This window comes from Callithrix jacchus, chromosome 9 (assembly GCF_049354715.1).
Source record: "Callithrix jacchus isolate 240 chromosome 9, calJac240_pri, whole genome shotgun sequence".
NCBI classification, from domain to species: Eukaryota; Metazoa; Chordata; class Mammalia; order Primates; family Cebidae; genus Callithrix; species Callithrix jacchus.
Window position 1 is genome coordinate 136,198,346 of NC_133510.1, and position 24,887 is coordinate 136,223,232.

The 24,887-nt window shown below is 40.4% G+C and overlaps 1 protein-coding gene across 3 annotated transcripts; it reads left to right on the plus strand.

Annotated features, from left to right (window-relative positions):
- The first annotated feature begins 339 nt into the window (after window positions 1-339).
- Window positions 340-23,271, plus strand: ZNF84 (zinc finger protein 84). 3 transcript variants are annotated; one of them, XM_078337832.1, is made up of 6 exons: window positions 340-381; window positions 5,095-5,266; window positions 8,830-8,892; window positions 9,016-9,142; window positions 9,790-9,885; window positions 16,974-23,271. In XM_078337832.1, exons 2-6 carry the CDS (start codon window positions 5,252-5,254, stop codon window positions 18,950-18,952), a joined length of 2,280 nt encoding a protein of 759 aa, XP_078193958.1. In that variant the 5' UTR covers window positions 340-381; window positions 5,095-5,251; the 3' UTR covers window positions 18,953-23,271. The 3 variants fall into 3 exon arrangements, with proteins under 3 accessions (XP_078193958.1, XP_078193959.1, XP_009003187.1); XM_078337833.1 differs by lacking the exon at window positions 16,974-23,271 and adding an exon at window positions 14,941-15,070; XM_009004939.5 differs by lacking the exon at window positions 8,830-8,892.
- The last annotated feature ends 1,616 nt before the right edge of the window (window positions 23,272-24,887 follow it).

A 24,887-nucleotide genomic window follows, 5' to 3' on the forward strand; every position in this document is an offset into this window, starting at 1 on the left:
TCAGAAAACCGTATGAGCCCGTTTGGTGTCACCGCGTCTCCGGCTGACAGGCGCTTCCGGACGCGGGGCACCCTGGGAAGTTGAGTTCGCGAGGACTCTGTCCTTGGCGCATGCGCATATACACTCTTGGCAAAGCTTGCTGGTTGCGCTTTCTTCCTCTTTGTCCTTAGCTGCCACGTGAGAGGGGAGTGTGCGCGTGTGCAGTCCGCGACTCTTCCCGGCCGGTTCGGAGCCGCCGGGGAGCGCACAAAGACCGACGGCTCGGGCGCGTGCGCGGGGCGCGGGGGGGGGGGGGGCCTGGTGGCGTCACGTGATCGCGGGTCGCGGGCGCGCGGGCGTGGGCGCGAGCGCGCGAGCGACTCGGCGGCGGCGGCGTCTTTTGTGAGTTCTGTGCGTTCAGTGCGTTTAATGCGGGGCTGGCGCTGGGGTCTTCGCGGATGGCGGGGGAGGCGCGCGGGAGTGGCCGCGGGGGCTTTCGGCTTCCAGGCCCTGGGCGTCCGCCTTGGACGTTCGCCCGCGGATTCGGGGCTGGGGCTGGGGCTGGGGCTGGGGCTGGGGCTGGGGCTGCGGCTGGGTGGGGCTGGGCCGGGTAGTGAGGATGCCGTGGCCCGCGGAGCCTTGCGGCTTCAGGGCTGTGTAGCGGACACTGCCTTTCCGGAGGCGCCGCTTCTGTGCGTCCTTTCAGGCGGGCCTGGCGGCGCCGGCGTGGGCCTTGGGTGCGTTCGGCCTGGACCCCGGGCCAGCCCCGTTTCCTAGCCGTTCCCCTAAGGAGCGGCTGCCCTGCTCGGCCGCATCCACGCGCAGCCTGCCCCTGCCGCTGTCGAAAGAGGTTTTTAAAGCGCTGGGGTTACAGGTGTGAGCCACCAGACCTGGCCCTGTATTTTTTAATGGTTACATATGACTATTTAAAAAATTTTTAATGCTTTTCCCTTTTGTGTCGGGTGTAGCGAAATCTCCCCTCAAATTATACATATATTCATTCACCTGTGGCTTAAGGCATTCTTAGGGTTTCCATTATTTTTAAATTTAACCCATCTGTAGGTGGTTGTAATGTATGAAATAACATCTTTATTTTCTTTCAAATATTCTCCTATTCATTAAATAATTTTTACTCATGGCTTTGAGATGCTATATTTATTACATGCTAAGTCTTGCATAGATAGTTCCGCTTTTTTCATCTGTATAACCTCTCTTGAGCCAGTGTCACATGTTCTGATTATAATTTATATGTTTTAAAGTGGGCTTGTTCACACGCATTATTTTGTATTTCCAAAAGTGCCCAGGCCGGGCGTGATGGGTCATGCCTGTAACCTACTCTGTAGGCTGAGGTGGGAGGATCACTTGCGCCCAGGAGTTCAAGGCCGCAGTGAGCTATGGTTATGCCATTGCACTTCAGCCTGCACGGCAGAGTAAGGCCCTGTCTCAAAAAAAGTGTCCACACTGTTCCTGAAGCTTTTTCCTTACACATAAACTTTAGAATTGCTTGTTAAAGAAAAAAATTTTGAGATTATGGAGTTGAATGAGTTACGTAAATCATCTGAGGTCAAATTATCTTTACATATGAAGTCTTCCTATCCCACAACAAAATCTAATTATAAATTTCTTTAATTCAATTTTTATAGTTCTCATTGGTGTTTTCAGTATGCTTCATATGGGTCTTGATATTCCTACATATTTATTTTTTAAATTATGGGTAGGATTTTACTTTTTTGTTATTTTATATAAGTTGTTGATATTATAGAAATAAGGTTATTGGCCTGGAAAGATGTTCTTCACATAGTGGGGAAGAAAACAAAAACAGTTTTAAAATGTGACCGTATACTTCTGTTTTATGAACAATATCATAATAGTTTCTGCCATCTCCAGATTGGTTACCTGTGGTGAGATCATAGATAATTATTTCTTATTTAACTTGTATAGATTTTTTTATATTTTGCCGTCATATTTTACTTTTATAATAGTTGTGTGACTGTGTGCCAGCTTTTCTGTTCTAAGATATATGTGTGATAAGGTGTAAAGGGTTAATTTCTTGTATAACGAAGAAAATGCTGTGTTTTTCTGAGTTGGCACTGAAGTTTGAATCACAGAAAGGCATGAAAAAGAAGTGCTGCTTGTTGGTATGATGCAGGATTGAGGCAGGCTGTCCTTCATTTGTGTTTTTGTGGAAAGTAGTGACTGAATGTGTGCATGGGAATAGGAGCTGATTCCAGGATTTATGTTGTGTGTTTGTGCATGTAGATATACACAAATGACATTATGATTTTAGTAGTACACACTTTGAATATAGCGAGATAGAGAAGCAACATTTGAATTTTGCTTCTTTTTTTTTTTTTATGAGACAGAGTTTCGCTCTTGTTACCCAGGCTGGAGTGCAATGGCGCGATCTTGGCTCACAAACAACCTCTGCCTCCAGGGTTCAGGCAATTCTCCTGCTTCAGCCTCCCGAGTAGCTGGGATTACAGGCACGCGCCACCATGCCCAGCTAATTTTGTGTATTTTTAGTAGAGACAGGGTTTCACCATGTTGACCAGGATGGTCTCGATCTCTTGACCTCGTGATCCACCCGCCTCAGCCTCCCAAAGTGCTGGGATTACAGGCTTGAGTCACCGCGCCCGGCTTGAATTTTGCTTTTTACTAAATGTGCAATCACAGACATTTTACGATCACTCTGTGTCCCAGTTTCTCTCTGTAAAGTGGAGATTATGTTAAATGCCTTATAGGGTTGTGGATAAGAGTTCAATTTAAAATGGTTAGTATATTGTCTGACACGTAGAAAGCACTGGAATGTTAGCTGTAACAGTTATTACAAGGCCCTAGTCACTTTCCTTTTAATATCTCATTTGTTTCTTAGAATCTTATTGTGAGGTCTATTTTATCCTTACCATTTTAGCAAATACAGAAATTGAGGCTTTGAAGGCAAGAAAGGAGGGGGAAAAACAATAACCACGGTAAACATTAAATGTATTCAGTTTATCAGTTAAAAGACAGATTGGACTGGACTCGGTGGCTCACGCCTGTAATCCCAGCACTTTGGGAGGCCGAGGTGGGCGGATCATGAGGTCAAGAGATCGAGACCATCCTGTCCAACACAGTGAAACCCCGTCTCTACTAAAAGTACAAAAAAATTAGCCAGGCATGGTGGCACGTGCCTGTGGTCCCAGCTACTTGGAGGCTGAGGCTGAAGAATTGCTTGAACCCTGGAGGTGGAGGTTACAGTGAGCCAAGATTGCGCCACTGCACTCCAGCCTGGTGACAGAGTAAGACTCTGTCTCAAAAAAAAAAAGATTGTTGGTTTGGATTTTTGTTGCCTAGGCTGGAGTGCAATGGCGTGATCTTGGCTCACTGCAACCTCCACCTCCCAGGTTCAGACAATTCTCCTGCCTCAGCCTCCCGAGTAGCTGATATTACAGGGGCATGCTACCTTGTCTGGCTAATTTTTGTGTTTTCAGTAGAGACAGAGTTTCACCATGTTAGTCAGGCTGGTCTTGAACTCCTGACCTCAGGTGATCCACCTGCCTCGGCCTCACAAAGTGCTGGGATTATAGGCGTTAGCCATCGCACCTGGCCGGTTGGAATTTTTTTTTTTTAAACACCAATACATTTGAATTTTGCTGCTCATAAGAAACAAACATAATGATGCTGAAATTTTAAGTCTAGTTGAACAGATGATAACGTACCAGGTAAATACCAAAAGAATGCTAAAGCCAGGTGTGGTGGCTTATGCCTATAATCCCAGCACTTTGGGAGGCTGTGGTGGGAGGATTGCTTGAGCCCAGGAGTATGAGACTATCCTGGGCAGCATAGCGAGATCCTTTCTCTACAAAAGAAGAAAAACACAAAAAGTTGGCCGGGCATGGAGGCACACACACCTGTAGTCCCAGCTACTTGGGAGGGTGAGGCAGGAAGATCCCTTGAGCCCGAAGTTTAAGATTGCAGTGAGCTATGATTGTGCCACCGCACACCAGCCTGGGTGAGAAATCAAGACCCTACCAAAAAAAAAGAAAAAAAGGCTTATGTCGCAGACTTCATCTAAGATAAAATAGATTTTAAGGCAAAAAACATTATTTGGGGTATGGAGCATTGTTACAAAATGATTGTTTTTACATCCTCTATTTAACCTCCGTGCATCAAACAACGTAGCCTTACGCATATAATCAAACAACGTAGCCTTACGCATATAATTCGAACGTCGGCAGAATTATAAGGAAAAACTGACCAATCTGTAGTCATATTGTGAAATTTTAATCCATTTCCTTCTGAAATGGATAGAATTGGCAGACAAAAGTTAAGGATGTATTAATAGAAGATTTTAATAGGAAACTAAGGCTCAGAATGGTGAAATTTGTATTTTTGCCAAAAATCTTCTAGCTGGTAAAGGAAAAGGGTTGATTGAAATTCAAATCTGTTTTAATACAAATCATATAAACTGTATTTTTTCTAACAGCACCTGTTAAGCTGATTTGCATTTCAGTGTTCACAGTGAATATTGAGTGAATCTCACAATTATTTTATTTCTGATATATGTATAGATTGTGTGTGTGTGTGTGTGTGTGTGTGTGTGTATATATATATATATATATATATACATATATTAAATTTTTTATTTTTTTCTGAGGCGGAATCTTGCTCTGTCGCCCAGGCTGGAGTGCAGTGGTGCTGTCTTGGCTCACTGCAACCTCCGTCTCCCAGGTTCAAGCAATTCTCCTGCCTCAGCCTCCTGAGTAGCTGGGATTACAGGTGTGCGCCACCACACCGGCTAATTTTTGTGTTTTTAGTAGAGACGAGGTTTCACCATGTTGTCCAGGCTGATCTCGAACTCCTGACCTAGTCGGTCCACCCACCTCAGCCTCCCAATGTGCTGAGATTACAAACACGAGCCACCCCACTCAGCCTCCGATATTTCTTTATCTGTTTGCAGAGACATAGGCTTCCACTGTTCTATTTTACTATATTGTTTCCCTGAGAACCCTGTTTCAGTTATATAGCAAGCATACCTCTGGCCTTAGGTAGTCATAAATTCCAAGTTCCTAGCAAGAGAGAAAAAGATTCCATGTGCAATGTGAATATACCAGTTGAAGTACATTTGTCCCAAAGTCCACAGATCCTGGTCCCTACAAATAAGCCTGCTCATGTGAGATAAGAAAGGAGGAACCAGGAATTCGTTCTCAGTGTAGAAGACGTAGCCAAGACCTCACTCCAGAGTCTCGGGTCAGATTTCAGACTGGCTAAGCATCTCGTACTGCAGCAGAAAATGACCATGTTACAGGTGAGTTGATTGTTTAGTTCTTATTTTTTTTCCCAGGGAATTAGAAGAGATGTGTAAGCCTTCCAGTGAAAAAGAGAAGTTTAAATAGTTAAGAAATCAGAGGAAAATAGGCTCAGAATAGATGATCAGGATTGGAACAAAATTGGCACAGTGATATATTAACTATTGGACCATAACAGGTTCTTAGGGTTGAATATTTATAGCATATTTAAAGCCACAACATCTTACATAATCATTGCATTGAGCCACTGCACCTGGCCAGGTGGATGATTTTAGTGGAAGCTGCAAGATGGTGACATGCTACTTTTATCATTTCTTCTTATCAGCTAGAATACTGTTTTCTAGCATGACAAAATATATCTGGGCACAGTTTTTAATTTTTTTATTCCAGAGCTGCAGTTAGCCATTTCTACAATAAATGGTATCTGAAATTTTGTTAATTAGAACAATTTTCCTGCCAAACCATGGAAATACACTATATTTTTGCATATTGACTTTGTATACAGGAACTTCTTAAGCCCACTTATTCGTTCCAGTGATTTTTCTTTACATTTGATTAGATTTTTATATTAACAAAAACATCAGAAATAACTTTTTTTTTCTTTTTGTTTTAAGAGACATGGTCTCACTCTGTCACCCAGGCTAGAGTGCTCACTGGAGCCTTGAACTCCTGGGATCAAGCATTCCTCCCACCTCAGCCTCCCAGGTAGATATGAGTGCAGACATAAACTACTAAGTCCAGCTAGTTTAAATATTTTTTTCTTTTGTTAGAGATAGGATCTCACTGTGTTGCCCAGGCTCGTGTGGAACTCCTGGCCTCAAACAGTTCTCCTGCCTCAGTCTATCAAGTAGCTGAAATCATAGGCATGAGCCAGCGCATCTGGCTGAATTATTTTATGTAAATGCTTGGAAGTATTGCCACTAAACCTGCCTGGATCTTGTATTTCCTTTGAAGGAAAGTTTAAAATTGTGGGGTCAGTTTCTTTAACAGTTAGAGGATTAATTCAGATTTTGTCTCTTCTTGTCACTTTGGGCACGTTGTTTTTCAAAGAATAGCTATTTCATCTATATTGTGAAGGATGTTGGCATAAGTTTAATAGCTTTATGGAAGTATGGCCTCAATACATTCCACCATTTTAATGTATAATTCAGTGATTTTTATGTAAACGTATGCTATATAACCATTCAGCACAATCTAGTTTAGAAGATTTCCATCACCTCAAAACAATCTTTGTGACATTTTTGGTCAGTTCCTCTTCCCACCCCAGCCTAAGACAGTTATTAATTTGCTTACTCTTGGCCGGGTGCATTGGCTCACGCCTGTAATCCCAGTACTTTGGGAGGCCAAGGTGGGTGGATCACCTGATGTCAGGAGTTCGACACTAGCCCGGCCAACATGGTGAAACCCCATCTGTACTATAAATGCAAAAACTAGCCAGGTGTGGTTGCAGGTGCCTGTAATCCCAGCTACTTAGGAAGCTGAGGCAGGAGAGTTGCTTGAACCTAGGAGGCAGAGGTTGCAGTAAGCCAAGATCACACCACTTCACTCCAGCCTGGGTCACAGAGCAAGACTGTGTCTCAAAAAATTTCACTGGGTGTGGTGGCATGCACTTGTAATCCCAGCTCCTCAGAAGGCTGCCATGGGAGGATCACTTGAACCCAGAGGGCAGAGGTTGCAGTGAGCTATAATCCTGCCACTGCACTTCAGCCTGGGTAACGGAGCAAAACTCTCTCAAAAAACAAATAAATAAATTTGCACTATCTGAATCGCCTTTCCCTTTAAGTGATGTGATTTTTTTTCTTTCTAGCTTTTTATGATTTGTCTGGGTATGGATTTCCTTACATCTATTATCTAGCATTCACTGAACTTCTGGAGTTTGTTGGCTTATATCTTTTGCCACTTTTACAGAATAGTCAGCTATTACTTCTTGGGAATTTATTTTCACCATGCTCTTTCTTTTCTCTTTCCTGGACTCCTGTGACACTCATGTTAGATTCTTTGGTATTATTTGATAGTGTCCTGAGCTCTGTTCATTTTTTAGTCATTTTCTCTGTTCAAAACTAACAGTTTCTATTGATCTGTCTTCAAATTCACTGACTCCTTTTAAAGTGTATCATGTGCTATTAGGGTTAAACTTATTTTTTTATTTTCCAGTGGCATTCTAGATTTTTTAAAGATGTGTGCTTATGTTTTCTTTTTATCTTAGAAGACTTTGAGACAGAAATCTATCTTGATCCAAAGTCTAGTCACCTTTCTAAAATCTGTGTTTGGTTATGTCACTCCTTTCTTGTGAAGTCTTTCATGGCTAACTGTTGGCAACAAGAAAGTATCCTAGCCAAGTTAACCACATTCTGCCCCAGCTCCTACTGAGGCCTTTAATCTGATCACTGTCCCATTCCTCATTAGCCTTTCAGACTGAAGTGTATGCATCTCCTCAGTTCTCAGTTTTTTGTTTTTTCTTTTTTAAATCAGAGCTGCTGCCTCCCTGAATGCCTTTCCTTCCTTTTCTTTGTGGAAAACAACTAATATTCTAAAACCCATTTAAATGTTACCTTTTCCATAGAGCCTAACTTTACACTCAACTAGAGCGAAGCTCTCCCTGCTTTGTATCCACACCGTAGTCTCACTTCTCTTAGTTATTACAAGTTTATTTTATTTGTAAGTGTGCATGTTTGCAGCCCTCTGTAAGACAATGGAACTTTCCAGAGTATTATTTTATTATCTTTCTCCTTGGTATTTTTTTGTATTGGTTTGTTTCTGAGATGGGGTCTCACTGTCACCCAGGCCGCAGTGCAATGGTGCAGTCACAGCTCATTGAAGCCTGGGTTTTCCCACCTCAGCCTTCCAAGTAATTGGGACTACTGGCATGTGCCACCATACCCAGCTAATATTTATATTTTTTATTTTTGTAGAGACAAGGTCTCACTATAATACTCAGTTTGGTCTCAAACTCTTTGACTCAAGTGATCCTCCTGCCTTGGCCTCCGAAAGTGCTGGGATTATAGGCGTGAGCCACCTTGACTATCCTGTTCTCTTTCTTTTGCCAGATTTGAGGTTCAGTAAATATATTATTGGTGGTTCAGGGTATTTAAAGTCACCTATTCCAGTTCTTATGTCTTCTGTGAAAGTTGTCAGATTGAAAATGGAGTCACTAATGTTATTTTTTTTTTAACCCTGACAAGTAGAGCTGGGAAACCTGTGAAAAGAGGGTTCTCACACTTGCATGCCTGATAAAAATTATCACAAAAGACTGCAAAAACCACAACCTTGCACAAAGGCCATTGAAGCCTTACACAAAACATACCTTTATTGGGACGTCTGCCCAGCAGCTGCCTGTCCATCTTTGGACTGGTGTCGCCCTTATTATCGGTCTTTGTAGCCAGGGATAACTGTTTCAAACCAATTATGTGATGTTCCTCATTGTTTTCTTTAAAAACTTTTGTCTTCCTTTACCTCCCTGAATACACATACAGTTTACTGTGGCATGTGTCTTCCCATTGCAATACTCTCTTCCCAAATAAACATCGTTTTCTTCTGCAGAGCCTCTCTTTTTAATATTTAGGTTAACAGTTGTAGAAGGATGGAAGGATGCACAATGACGTTTTATCACACAAAATATACAAAGGTAGGGACATAGTAGGCATTTTGCATAACTTATTATGAGAATAATGTGCTCAAGCTCCAATATTTTTTTCTCACGTCATACAGTGTTAACTGCTTCAGATTTACTAGGATTGTGCTCTTACAGGACTCATTTTCATTTGACGATTTATCTGTGGACTTCACCCAAAAGGAGTGGCAGCTGCTGGATCCCTCTCAGAAGAATTTATATAAGGATGTCATGTTGGAGAACTATAGCAGCCTGGTGTCATTGGGTAATAAAAGCTTTCTCGAGTACCTGGGATTATGCCCAGTGCATTGGCTTTTATTTGTAGTTGCTGGGAAGTTTCAGAGGCCTATAGTTACGCTTTTGAAATTTTTAATGATTTTGGACCAATTTAGATCACAGTTGCTTGGACTATGACACCAAGACGGTATTTGGGTCTCAGCTTTCAATAATGAAGTCTGAAGTGTGTTATGCAGCCTCTGAAACTTAAGTATTAATAGTTTGGCCTAATGCATATAACTTCCTATATGTCACATATTATATGAAGTGCTTTACATGTATGAACTCATTTAATCACCAGAGCAATCCTGTGTGGCAAGTATAATTATTACTCATTTTTCCTGATGAGAAAATAAGAGGCCAAGATAAGTAACTTTCCCAAGAGTTAACAGCTACTAAATTAAAGAGCCTGGATGTAAACCCAGACTTACTAGCGCCAGGCCCTCTGAAGTGTTTAATGGCTTTGTACTAGACCCTGTTAGCCACCAGGGAGACCATGACTGTAACTTTGAGAATTACTTACCCTTTTGAGGTACAGCTCTATCAGGCTAAGCCTGATGTGAACCCTTGCTCATCTTCAGAGGCCCTAAAGGGCAAGCAGTTGGGCCTAAGGCCTTTGTGATTTTCCCCGAACAGGGTATGAAGCTATGAAGCCAGATGTCATCTTCAAGTTGGAGCAAGGAGAAGAGCCATGGATTGGAGATGAAGAAATTCCAAGTTCATGGTCTCCAGGTGAGTGTCTGAGAACCAGGCAGGTGGGAGAAAGTAGAAGTCCCATGCAGTCTTCTCAGTGATGGGTTGGCATCTCTGAAATGTGCGTTAGAGATCTCTTCAGCATCTCTAACCTTCGGTGGTGCCTCAGAACAACTGACATTAGCTCATTAGCTACTCAAGTAAGTCACATTTAGACGTAGCTTCTTTGTAGCTTATAATGAAATGCATCCTGCTTATTTTGGCCATGACTTTATTATTCTCTGTAACATCTGGTACCTTAACTTCTTGTTTGGTATTCTGTCCTCTCACATGTTTATCCCCTTCAGTTCCTCCCTCCCCTGTGGTCAAAGATATCTCCTTTTGTACACTGAAGCATCTTGATTTTGTCCTCAATTTGGGTATCTCTGATGGCCAAAGGACCACTTTCCAAAGCCCAAATCTGTTTAGTCTCATTATATTAGAAAATGGAGCCATTATTTCTCCCATCTTATCCTTATCCTCTTTAAAATTAGGTTCCTTTGTGTGTTTTTTTATACAGATTAGACACCATGGAGTATGTGAATAATCCCTTTCTTTTTTTCTTTCTTTCTTTTTTTTTGAGATGGTGTCTCATTCTGTCACCCAGGCTGGAGTAGAGTGGTGTTATCTCTGATCACCGCAACCTCCAACTCCCAGGTTCAAGCAGTTCTCCTGCCTCAGCCTTCCAAGCAGCTGGGACTACAGGGGCATGCCACTATGCCTGGCTAATTTTTTTGTATTTTTAGTGGAGATGGGCTTTCACCATGTTGGCCAGGCTGGTCTCAAACTCTTGACGTCATGATCTGCCCAGCTTGGCCTCCCAAAGTGCTGGGATTACAGGCGTGAACCACCACGCCCAGCCGAATAATCCCTTTTACTATCGTTTCATGTTGTTTTAAAGTTTTTTTCTATTTGGAAAGTATCTTCTTAATTTAATTTTATTTTTTTTGAGACAGAGTTTTGCTCTTTCACCCAGGCTGGAGTGCAATGGCACAATCTTGGCTGACTGTAACCTCTGCCTCCCAAGTTCAAGCAATTCTCCTGCCTCAGCCTCACAAACACATGGGACTACAGGTGCCTGATACCATGCCCAGCTAATTTTTGTATTTTTAGTAAAGATGGGGTTTCGCCATGTTGGCCAGACTGGTCTCGAGCTCCTGACCTTGTGATCCACCCGACTTGGCCTCCCAAAGTGGTCGGATTACAGGTGTAAGCCACTGTGCCTGGCTGGAAAGTATCTCTTAAAAGCCTTCCTGCCTCAATTTTCACTTAAAAGTAGATCCATGATGTCTCATTTCTGAAGTTCTCAAATTGCTAGATAGATCCAGATTCTAATATTTTACAAGCTGTCTTAATGATGCCACCATATTTTATTTCCTAAAGCATCCCACACTGCTCTGATCAGCTGAACCTCTTTACTCATTATCTGCTATGTGACATTGACTTACTTCAGATTCCCTCAAAAGCAGACCTTAAGATACGTATGCCAGTATAAGAACTTACTGGGGACATGGTCCCCACAAATGTGAGAGAATGGACAAGTCAGACCAGGAAGTGCTGGGAGCATTAATGCCCATGAAGGATGGGCTGAGCGCCTTCTGAGGCACTGTGAAAATATTCCTCAGTCTTGACACTCTGAGGTACTAGGGAGCCCAGGTATTTATATACTCCCATCTCAGTGTTGAGGTTTGCTCGGCCATAGATAATATGGATATGCCTGGACATATCCAGGATGTCCAGGGTCCCTGCATACAGACCAAACTTGTGCTTTCAGCCCAAGAAAGTTCCTGTTAGAGAGTTGTGAGTGCCTGGGGTAGACATCATGTCAGAAACTGTCCATCAAAGCTGCAGGTATCCTCTGAATTTAATTGATGGGTGTGGGTGAGACAGTGACAGCATCTGCTATAGACTTGTAATCTCTTCTCTCTGGGACCTCCTTTGTATGACACTATTGTTGTCTGTTCAGTAATTTCTTCCTTCCCCCCATTCACAATCAATTCTCATGTGTTTTGAGATATGTGACATCTTGAACTTTTGATGGTATTATGCTAGTTACCTAGAATTTCTTAATCCTTTTAATAGGAACTTGGTTTCCACTGCAGTTTTATTTATGAAACGTTTCTTAAATCCCCAGCCTAAATTTTTCTCACCTTTTTCTGGAGTCACATCTGTGACCTGATCATAGTATATATAATATTTGGGACCAGCCATCTAAAAAATACTATAAGGGGCTTAAATTTAATATCTTCACTTCAGTTATAGAACATGCAATATTAAATAAATTTCTTTCCAAAAACTTTGTCTTTGTTTTTATAGACAGGGTCTTGCTCTGTTGCCGAGGCTGCAGTGCAGTGATGTGATCATAAGTCACTGTAGCCTCAAATTCCCGGGCCCAAGTGATTCTCTTGCCTCAGCCTCCTGAGTAGATGGCACTGCAGGTGTGTGCCACCATGCCTGTTTCTTTTTTTTTTTATTTTTTGTTTTTTTAGTTTTATGTGGTAAGACTGGGATTTGTAATTTGAAATACTTCTTGTAGTTTTTATGTGCCCTTTTTAGTTGAGATCCACTCACCTAGTGGGTTTTATCTTTTACTGAAAAGGATTACAAAGTAAGATAAAAAAATAAGTTTCCAGAAGCATACAACTTAGTTAAGAAGATGAGACATTTGCGTTTATTTAAAAATTCAGCACTTAAACATTGAGCATTCATTTTGTTGTAAGGCAGTGCAAAGCTAATTATCAAGATTACACAAATTGGGACTGTGTGTGTCAGGGTCCTCAAGATCCCCCCATGTTCAGAGTCACCAGGAAGACTCATGGGACTCAGCATATTGTTGTACTTATGACTAAGATTTATTACAGTGACATTTTAAGTACACATAGCTGGATCATAAATGAAAAAGGTACAGACAGAATCTGGAAGAATCCATGTGCTCCCTCCCTCCCATAAGGGTCAGAGTTTACTATCCTCTGCAACAAAAATGTAGTAGCATGTTTTTGATATTTCTGCCCAGGAAAGACCATTAGAGATGAGTGCCCAAGGTCTTTACTGAGAGCTGGTCATGTAGGTATTCTCTGCCTAACGTGTACTGATCATATTGTTTGTATGCAGTCTTGGCATAGTAAGCGACTTTTATCAGTTAGGAAATAGTAGGGATATTCCTGAAACCCACATTCTCAGATGCCAGCCGAGGGCCAACCTTGCAAGCAGGGCTTTCTGTGGATAGTAGTTTTGGACCCGATGCTCTTTTCTGCACAGACTGCTTTAGGAGTTCAGAGAAAATGGGGTATTTATTGACTTCTTTTATTTTTATGTTACTGTGCTAGGTACTGTGGGTATAATAAGGAGCATTAGAGATATATTTCCTGCCCACATAGTGGTTACTTGCTAATGGGAGGATAAAAAAAGAACAGGGTAGCAAGTAAGCATGAAAAATTTCAGATCCTGCTAAGGGTTATTGAAAAAGTAAATAAGATGAGAGAATCTTCTGTTAGTCTGCTCAGGCTGCCATGACAAAATACCATATTTGGGGGAGCTTACACAACAGAATTTCTCAGTTTTAGTGATGGAAAGTCCAAGATCAAGGTACCAGCATGATCAAGAGTTGAGGGCTCTCTTCCTGACTTGTAGACAGCCACCCTCTCACTGTACATTCACATGGCCTTTCCTCAGTGTGTGCATGTAGAGAGAGAGAGTAAGTAATCTCTCTGGATTTTCTTTCTTTTTTGAGACAGGGTCTCACTCACCTAGGCTGGAGTGCAGTGTCACAATCACAGCTCATTGCAGCCTTAACTTCCTGTGATCACCTCAAGTGATCCTCCCAAGCAGTTGGGACCACAGGTGTACAACCACCACACCTGGCTAATTAAAAAAATTTTTTTTGGTACAGAGTTTTATCATGTTGTCCAGGCTGTTATTGAACTCTGGGGCTCAAGTAATCTGCCCACTTCAGCCTCCCAAAGTGCCGAGATTACAGAGGTGGGCCACTGTGTCTGGCCTTCTATCTAATTTTATAAAGACAATAACCCTATTTGATCCGGGTCTTACCCTTATGACCTCATTTAACCGTACTTCCTTAGATGTCCTCTCTCCAAATACAGCCATACTGGGAGTTAATCTTCTGTATACAAGTTTTGAGGAGACACAACATGGAAAAACTAATTGTAAACATGAAAGATGTGAAATGAGCATGGGGAAAGTGTCTCCAAAAGGAATGATAAGAATATGTTAAGTCAGAAAATGGCTGTTAATTTAAGAAACAGAAAGGAAGTCCATGTGGCTGAGGTCAGTATTGCCAGAGAGATACAGGTAAGTTGGAGGGAACTAGATCATATCTCAACTTGTAGGCAATACAAAGGTGTTATAATTGAGTGAAGAAATTTTTAAAAGTTAAACCTAATTTAAAATTGTGAAAATTTAATCTGACTGCCGAATAGAAGATGTAAAATTGGAAGCAGGTAAACCAATTAGAAGGGTATTTCAGGCCAGGCGCGGTGGCTCACTGCAGTAATCCCAGCACTTTGGGAGGCTGAGGTGGGCAGATCACAAGGTCAGGAGTTCAAGACCAGCCTGATTAATATGGTAAAACCCTGTCTCTACTAAAAATACAAAAATTAGCTGGGCGTGGTGGTAGGTGCCTGTAGTACCAACTACTTGGGAGGCTGAGGCAGGAGAATCGCTTGAACCTGGGAAGTGAAGGTTGCAGTGAGCTGAGATTGGGCCACTGCACTCCAGTTTGGGCAACTGAGTGAGACTCCGTCTCAAAAAAAAAAAAAGATATTTCATTGAGATAATGTGACAGTTTAGAGCAGAGCAAGTGATGGAGAGTGGGACTATTTGGAATACACCACAAGTGAGCAAATATAAGGCAATTTCATTTTTCTATTAGGAAAACAATAAAGATAAGGGGAAGATGTAAATTTCAAACACATACTTAATAGTTCAATAATGTGATTATATTTAACATGAGTATAAGTTTATAAGTATTTCATTTTCTGCTCTGGTATTTTCTGCTATCATTTTATTGAAACTTCCCATACATCTTAAAATTAATAGATTAGACCTAACACAATGTCTGCAATCCCAGCAATTTGGAAAGCTGAAGTAGAATGACTACTTGAGCCTAGGAGTTTGAGACCAACGTGAGCAACATGGTGAGACCCCATCTCTACAAAAAATTCTAAAAATTATCTTGAGCGTGGTGGCATGCACCTGCAGTCTCAGCTACTCAGGAGGCTGAGTTGGGAGGATCACTTGAGCTGCATTGAGCTATAATTGCACCACTAAACTCCAGACTGAGTGAGAGGACAAGACCCTGTCTCAAAAAACAAAAAATATGTTTATAGTGAAGTCTTGATTTCAACTCATATTTCTCCCTCAGTCTTCCTGAATTCATTAACACCATATTCTACCACATTGTTCAAACGCTAACCTAAGGATCATTCTTGATTCTCTTTTTCCCTTAATTTTCTCCATACCAAATACATCAGGAAATCTTATTGATTCTACCTCCGCCATATAATCCTACAAATATATTAATGACCTTCAGTTGACATTTAAATTTGTGAATTTGTGGAATGTTTTCACATTACTGATTATCTTTTTTTTTTTGAGACGGAGTTTCACTCTTGTTACCCAGGCTGGAGTGCAATGGCGCGATCTTGGCTCACCGCAACCTCCGCCTCCTGGGTTCAGGCAATTCTCCTCCCTCAGCCTCCTGAGTAGCTGGGACTACAGGCATGCACCACCATGCCCAGCTAATTTTTTTTTTTTTTTTATTTTTAGTAGAGATGGGGTTTCACCATGTTGACCAGGATGGTCTCCATCTCTTGAGCTCGTGATCCACCTGCCTCGGCCTCCCAAAGTGCTGGGATTACAGGCATGAGCCACTGTGCCTGGCTATCTTTCTTACCTCTAGGTACAATGTTACAAAAAGTTCTAAGTATAGATTTTTATTGAAATATGGGCCCAGCATGTTGGCTCATACCTGCAACCCCAACACTTTGTAAGGCTAATGTGGGAGAGTTGCTTGAGCCCAGGAGTTCAAGAGCAGCCTGGACAACATAGGGAAACCCTGTCTCTACAAGAAGAACAGCAAAACTAGCTAGTTGTGGTGGTAGCATGCCTGTGTATTCTGGCTACTTGGGAGGCTTATGTAGAAAGCTCTCTTGAGCCTGGGAGGTTGAGGTTGTGGTGAGCCATTATCATAATACCACATTTCATCCTGGGCAACAGAGCAAGACCCTGTCTCTAAAAATATGTGTTTTGAAGTGAATTTACAATAGTATAAATGGTTATATCATGAGGATAATTGGAATAGAGCTATATAACAAATGACTGTCAAACTGTCAGATTAATTTTAGAATGGGAACTTGGGTCTTGGGATAGTTCTAATGAAAGTACATGTGGATTTTAAAGTTCTGTGCTTGAACAGTTTAGATGAAAGATGATATGGTTTTCAAAATGGTTTGCATTAAATGGCTTTCTTAGTAGTAATGTGAAGATGTATATGGCAAGTTTAAATAAAACTTTCGAATGAGAAAAATGCAAACTACTTCTCATTCGTTAAGCTTGAAATGACTACCTAAATATGTTCATTTTCTTCTTAGTATTTACTACAAGCATATGGTTTTGTTGTTTAAAAAATATTATTTATCTTTTCCATTACAATGTAAGTTTTATAATGACAGGACTTTATTTTTTCTCTTGTGTCTCTTGTACCAAACACACTACTTGGACATAGTATATACTCGGAAAGTGTTGAATGGATTAATTACTCAAAACATTGGGTCAAAGCTTCTTCCATCCTTTTTGCTTTGCTTCTTATTGCTCTTCATGTGTTTTTTACATTCCTCATTTAATAAACATATTTGTCAACAACCAAAGGTGACTTAATCTTCAGATACTTTCCTGTTTCTGTTTTTAGCATGTCCCTGACATATCTCGAAGATAGTTATTATACTTGGAACTTATTTCAGACTAGGAAACTAAGCCTTAAAAGCAGCCAACCCCTCAACATAGCATTGCTAGTTTTTTTTTTCCCACAGAAAGCACAGCCAAATATTTTTGTTTGTTTGTTTCCTTTATAGACATCTGGAAAGTAGATGATAACATCATGTGGCACGAGGATAACCAAGACCAGCTTAAAATTATAAAGAGAGGTCATGAATATGATGCATTTGGAAAAAATTTCAATCCGAACATGAACTTTGTTCCTCTAAGTAAATCAAACAATGAAGGTGACTTAGATGGATTGATTTTAAAACATCATTTAGATTTGCTTATTCCAAAAGGAGATTATGTAAAAACAGTATCAGATGAGTTTAATGTGTTTGATAATTTTTTTCTCCATTCCAAGCCTGAGGATACTGATACTTGGTTAAAATACTATGACTGTGATAAATATAAAGAGAGCTATAAAAAGTCACAGATTATCATATATCATAGAAATCGTTTAGGGGAGAAACTGTATGAATGCAGTGAATGTAGGAAGCGCTTCACTAAGAAACCAAGTCTCATTAAACATCAGAGCAGACATATAAGAGACATAGCCTTTGGCTGTGGTAAATGTGGCAAAACCTTTCCCCAGAAGTCTCAGTTTGTTACACATCACAGAACTCATACAGGAGAAAAACCTTATAATTGTAGCCAGTGTGGGAAAGCCTTCTCCCAAAAGTCACAGCTCACATCCCATCAGCGGACACATACAGGAGAGAAACCATATGAATGTGGTGAATGTGGGAAAGCTTTTTCCCGGAAGTCACATCTCATATCACATTGGAGAACACACACAGGAGAAAAACCCTATGGATGCAATGAATGTGGGAGGGCCTTTAGTGAAAAGTCAAATCTTATTAATCATCAGAGAATTCATACTGGCGAGAAGCCTTTTGAATGCAGGGAATGTGGGAAAGCCTTCAGCAGGAAGTCACAACTTGTTACCCATCACAGAACTCACACAGGAACAAAACCCTTTGGATGTAGTGATTGTAGAAAAGCCTTTTTTGAGAAATCAGAGCTTGTTAGACATCAGACAATTCATACTGGAGAGAAACCCTATGAATGCAGCGAATGCCAGAAAGCATTTAGAGAAAGGTCAAGTCTCATTAATCATCAGAGAACCCATACAGGAGAGAAACCTCATGGATGCCTTCAGTGTGGGAAGGCCTTCTCACAAAAGTCACATCTCATATCACATCAGATGACACACACAGGAGAAAAACCCTTTATATGTGGTAAATGTGGGAAAGCCTTCAGCAGGAAATCACAGCTTGTTAGACATCAGAGAACTCATACAGGAGAAAAACCATATGAATGCAGTGAATGTGGGAAAGCTTTCAGTGAAAAATTAAGTCTCACTAATCATCAGAGAATTCATACAGGAGAAAAACCATATGTATGCACTGAATGTGGGAAAGCCTTTTGTCAGAAGTCACATCTAATATCGCATCAGAGGACACATACAGGGGAGAAACCATATGAATGCACTGAATGTGGGAAGGCCTTTGGTGAGAAGTCAAGTCTTGCAACTCATCAGAGAACTCATACTGGAGAAAAACCGTATGAATGCAGGGACTGTGAAAAAGCATTCTCCCAGAAATCACAGTTAAATACCCACCAGAGAATTCACACTGGAGAGAAACCCTATGAATGCAGTCTTTGCAGGAAAGCTTTTTTTGAGAAGTCGGAGCTAATTAGACATCTGAGAACTCATACAGGAGAAAAACCTTATGAATGCAATGAATGTAGAAAAGCCTTCAGGGAGAAGTCTAGTCTCATTAATCATCAGAGAATACATACAGGAGAGAAACCCTTTGAATGTAATGAGTGTGGCAAAGCTTTCTCTCGGAAGTCACACCTTATACCACATCAAAGGACACATACTGGTGAGAAGCCCTATGGATGCAGTGAATGTAGGAAGGCCTTCTCTCAGAAGTCACAGCTGGTTAATCATCAGAGAATTCATACAGGAGAGAAGCCTTATCAGTGCAGTGCATGTGGGAAAGCTTTCTCACAGAAGTCACAGCTCATCAATCATCAGAGAACTCATACAGTAAAAAAATCCTAGGAATAATAGGAGTCTTTGATCATATCTTGGACTTCAGGAAATACAATTATAACAGTTTTAGGCAGTCACATTGTGTTATGTGTCTCTACTCCATTAGGATGGGAATTCTATAAATGAGGTGGTGTATGGAAAGCTGGTCAGAATTTATAGAGAATGACAGATTGCAGTGTATCTCAAAAACTTTCAAAACCCTAGTCAAGCCTTATAGAGTAGAACATTCACAGCAAAGAAGAATCCTATGAATATCAGAAAGCCTTCCAGAAGTCAAGTCTGCTAAGCTATTAGAAATATTCCCACTGGGGATATGGGAAAACCCTATGAATGCAGGAAATGAGGCAGTATTTTTAAGAAATGACAGTTCATTTTACATAAGAAAATGTCCTTAGGAATGGAATTCTGTGAAAGTACTCAACATGGGACAGTGCAACAAGTAACTGTTTTGTATTTTGGAGAATTCATATTATGGAGAACCTAACAATTTAAAGACACTGGGAATACTTGCCCTTCAATATAGTACTAGCAAGGGAAGCCATATACCTTTTGTGGACATAGGTACCAGAAATACCCAATTTTAAGTGGTTGGTAGATGTTCACTTTGAAGTATTAAAAATTTGTGAATAAATTGGTCATTGAAACATCTAAGAAATTTCTTCCTGTTATTTGTGGCCTATCTTGCAGTGTCACATAAGCTTTGCATTTGGGCTTACATATAATTTAATGTAATTGGGAGTATGAAATGCACATGCCTTATAGTGCCTCTGATGTCTGAAGACACACTACATACTACTTGCTTTTATTTTTTAAAAATAATACAAAAAATGGAAACTCATGTAACATGGATTACTTGGATAAGTAGCTTAACTGATGACATTTCTTTTTCCTTATTATAGACATATATAAGGGGGTATTTTGTTTTTACTGATCTTTCTGTTCAGTAACTGAAGCCAACATTATATAAGCTGTCTGCATCCTCAGAGACTGAGTAATAGTTTATATAAAATAAATATGCAAAGGCAGGAACCACAGAATAACCATAGTGATACATAACTGAATGAGCAAAATAAAGATGCGTCAACGACATTGCAACACCCAAACTAAATGAAATAAAGTAGTAATGTATCAAATCTTTTTTTCATTTAGTGAGATGCCTCCATACATTATATAAATGTATCTTAAGTCATGTGTAATCCAAATACCACTATTTTAGTTTACTATGATAAGGTTTCATAGATATTTTGCGCTGCTATTATGGTTTTTGTGTTGCATAAAATATCTTTAAAAATTAGATGGATAAGTGAATTAAAAGTCACATTAATGAAGATGTAAAGTATTAGGGAATTTTGTGCTAAAAAAACATTTTTGACATTCAAGAAAATGTGTTTTATCTTCCAGCAAATTTCTTTGGTTGCTGGAAAAGTACAGAAGCTCCTGGACTTACAATGGGGTTACATCCCAATAAACCCATTGTAAGGTGAAACATTGTAAAGTCAAAAATGCGTTAATACACCCAACCTAGCAAACGTCATAGCCTGGCCTAGCCTACCTTAAACATTCACAGAACACATTCTAATGTGTATTCTGTTTTGTAAAGAGGTGTTGAATATCTCATGTAATTATTGAATACTGAAAGTGAAAAACAGTAGTTGTATGGATACCATTGTAATGCTGAGCAACTGTAAGTCACATCATCTTAAGTCAGGAACTGTCTGTATTAGGAAACAAGATTTCCATTATTTTATCATTTGAAATATGTTTCACTTTCTTTCACTAGTTGCATTATCTCCATGGAAAACTTCATATTGAGAACTTAACCATTGTATAAGTATGCCTCCAGTAAAATGCATGAGCCATCCCTTAGCTAAGTATGGATTTTTTAATGATCTCTCAATAATGTTGCTTGACAAAGTTCATGTTTTTTGTATGCTGATGAAATTTAGAAAAGTCCAACATTGAGCTTGATTCCAAACTTAGGAAAAATGAAGACTTCTTTTGTGTTCAAATTGTTATATCAATATGGTATATTGCATCTTTACCTTGAACAGTATTTTCTTGATTTTGCAACATTTTGGTTAAGTTGGAATTTTAAATAAATGAGAATAATTTTCTACACCAGCATACCGGGAGTTCAACAGCCATATAATTCTGTCTTTCCATGCTGTAACTTGAAAGCATCTAATTTTCCAACTGTTATTCATACTTAAGTGTATGAACTTCCTGGCCAGGCACAGAGGCTCACGTCTGTAATCCCAGCACTTTGGGAGGCTGAAGCGGGTGGATCACTTGAAATCAGAAGTTCAAGACCAGCCTGGCCAACATGGCGAGACCCCATCTTTACTAAAAATTAAAAAAATCAGCCAGGCGTGGTGGCACATGCCTTTAATCCCTGTTACTCAGTAGGTTGAGGCAGAAAAATCAATTTAGGAGGTGGAGGTTGCAGTGAGCCAAGATCGCGCCACTGTACTCCAGCCTGGGCAACAGAGTGAGTCTCTGTCTCAAGGAAAAAAAGTCTTCCTACTTTTTAATATCTTGAAGTCATTTTACTAAATGTGGGAGACAGACTTCTGCAAATGAACAGTTACAGGGTGATGTTGTATTTTGTGATTTTTGCCCTATTTTTTCTTTCCATCTATTATCATTCTCTTTCCAACCCCAGTGATTGATTCATTAGGTCTTGGAAATTATAGATTATTCCATTAACTATTAAGCAGTTAAACCTAATACTTCCTACACTGGATAATGGAACTTCACCACTAGCCTATTGATTCAATGCCCCAAAGCAGAAATTTTTTCTAAACACCACGTGTTACAGGGAAGATTGATGCTGACAACAGAGGTCAAGCTAAGAACTGATGGGGAGGTTCAAATATATTGTGCACTAATCACTGGAACTCACCATTCTGGTGTCATGAGAGCTCTGATTCTAAAATTAGAGATTTTTAGTGTGTTTTTGAAATTACCTTGGAAACCATGAAACTATGTCTCTGCATTGCCACTTACTGGTTCCTACCACAAATCCTACATCAAGAAGAAAGTTTCAAAGTTAGAGTGGATTTTTTATTTTATCAAGCACAATAAGGTACATTGAGGTAACATACTGCAGGAGGCTAGATACAGGAAGCATCACCTTTTCTTGTTCTCTTACCATCCGGGTCTACCTAGTGACCTGTAATTGTGCACACTTCTACAAAGGACAGTTTACATTGTTTTCCTTTTACTAGGTAGTGGTTTTTCTTTGAGGTCCAGACTGAATTATGAAACCTGTACCAGGATTGCTTTCTGTTTGGTTTTTTCCTTGTGTAATCTGGCATGAGTATCTATGGATCCGTATATTTGTGGTACTTTGGTTTCAAGAATATCACTTTTAGAATGTTGAGATAAAATGCACCCAGAGAATGCCAGATTTATCAAAAGTAACTTTATAGCAGAATCTAGAGCAATAGGCATTTGGAATCTACATTTGAGACCTCAGTCATTTGGTCGTTCCAGCAAAATGCGTTCAGGTTGCGCTTTGAGAGGTCGTGTTAGTGCATACATGTATCAATAAGATTTCAGATGTTCGATATCTATCCCTGGCCTAACTGCTGATAAACTTGACCACCCATAACCCTTGCAGATGCATGCATGTTTTCTGTACCTTGCGGTAATTTTTTAGTCCATTTTTCATATGTATACGTAAGTGACTATTTTTAAATGCAACTCTGATTACACATGTCTCATGTTGAAATATCATGTGCCTCATTGTGGACTTAAAAGTGTAATATTCTTATGGAATGCAAGGACTTTTGTACAAACCAATGCCTATTCACTGGTCCCTTCTGAAACTTTTTCCTCCTATGCAATATTTTCTGGCCTCTGTGAACAACTTGTAGTTCTTTGAAATTTCTATTATGTCTTATGCTTTTGCAAATCTGCCATTGAAATGCCCTTGTTCCTTGTTAATGCCTATCAAATTTATATGAACCTGTACATGTGTATCTCACTGTGATAATATAATCATTGCATGTTTTATCTTTTCCACTATAAAGCTTCTAGAGAGCTAGGACTATCTTTTTTTGTCCACATAATTTTAGCATCACAAGCTGTATTTAAATGTGGGTGCAGTGAGTGGCTATGTTTTCTACCACATGGAGAAACATGGTCTGCAGTGAGAGAAGAATGAAGCCATCATGGAAGCAAAATCAAGAGATTCCTTATTGTGTTCCAGTACCTGGTTCTTCTGGTCTCGATGTCCAGGTCCACCTCTGCCCTTTTCATACCTTAACTGTTGAATTCTTCTCTGGGATACTCCAAATATCCTAATAAATTCTCATGTTTCTTCATCTGTTTCAAGTTGTGTTTGTTACAACCCAAATATTTCTAACAGAGGAAATCAGGCTATGTCATAACTTGTTCTCTGGAATTAGTTATGGAGAAGTTTGGGTGCAAGACATCTATTTAGGATCAACAGCTGTGAAATGATAGAAGAAGAAATAAGAAAACATTGAGCTAAGGAAGATGTCAATTTGCACGGATTTCGAGCCAGCAGGGAATTCTGAAACATGTAGTGCTCATCAGAGTCCCTCAGATTGAACCAAGATGTCCAGGTCTTTATAACCCTGCATTGCTCACTTAGTCGCCCAGAATCAGACTGCCGTGGGAAGGAAGCAACCCTAGGTGAAGCAGGTCTTTTCAGCTTAGTCCAGCTTCACAAGTGGAGGCTTTCTGCTGATGACTGTCCCTGTTCTGGGCAAGTCCCTCCTTGAGGAACAATCTTGAGTAATAATGCATGTTTGTGATCACACAGTCCATCCTTTCCACTGTTTAGATCCCCTTATCTATGTTACATTTGGGAAGCTGCTGCTCTAGGATTATGGTGGGGTGCTGTCTGAGGAGAGACTTATGAAAAGGCAGATTTGTAGGACAATCCGCAGCCCCTAATGTTTCACTTGCTCTCTGTTATTCACTGTAGATGCTTGTCACACTCCATTAGCCTCTGCTGACATAAGTGGCTTACCTAATAGTTTGTTCCAGACCCTTATTTCTTAGGGGGTAAGGGCTCTGGATATCATGTCCTTTTCAGATCTAAGTTGCCATTTGTCCATTTACATCACATTGTGGCAGGGAAGTTCAAAGAGGCACCTAGGAGGACCACCTGAGTCCCACTCCTTTTCCCTCCTGCCCTGTTGTGTGCCAGCAGCCGTACCTTCTGCTGATCAGTGTCAATGCCCCTCTAAAGAGTGGCTTTTCTGGAATGCCAGTTCCTAGACAGAAGGGGTACAAAGTTCCATGTTGTATCTGTAGCTTATAATTTAGAACGCTCACCCTGTCCTCTGGTAAAAAGTGCCCCCCTTGGGACTAATCCTCGATGTTTGACTTTCATACAGTGCTGTGCTTCCAAAGAGGAAGAACACATGGGTTTGGGTATCACAGTGTGGAAGCAGGAAGGGCCTCACTTGCCACCATCACAAATGATCCTCTTGGACTTTTTGTTTCCCATAACGACAACTCTGGGTTCCATAGGGGTTGAGAGAGTGAATACTGCCCTGGGAGCAAAATTGTAGTTCTGTTGTTGTTCATTTCATGTATATTGTTTATTTCATTGCCCACTTTATTTCACTTGATGTGAATGCAAATGTACTTATCCTCTTTTCTGAATCAGAATAGAAAAAGATGCATTTACTGGATCAGTAGCCGTATATCATGTATCTGAAGCTGTATTAATTTCTTCTAGTGGAAATATCACATCTGGCCTAATGGCTGTGATCAGGACTACTACCTAGTTGAGCTTGAAGTTGAACTGCAGTTACGAGTAGTTTTTACTAGAGATATGTTGGGAACCATGACTCCTACATCTTTTATATCTGGAAGGGTGACTGTAATCTCTATTATCCCCCCAGAGATTGTTTTTATGTACCGTCTTGTGGGGATTGTAGTTTGAGGCGTCCGCATGGCTTTT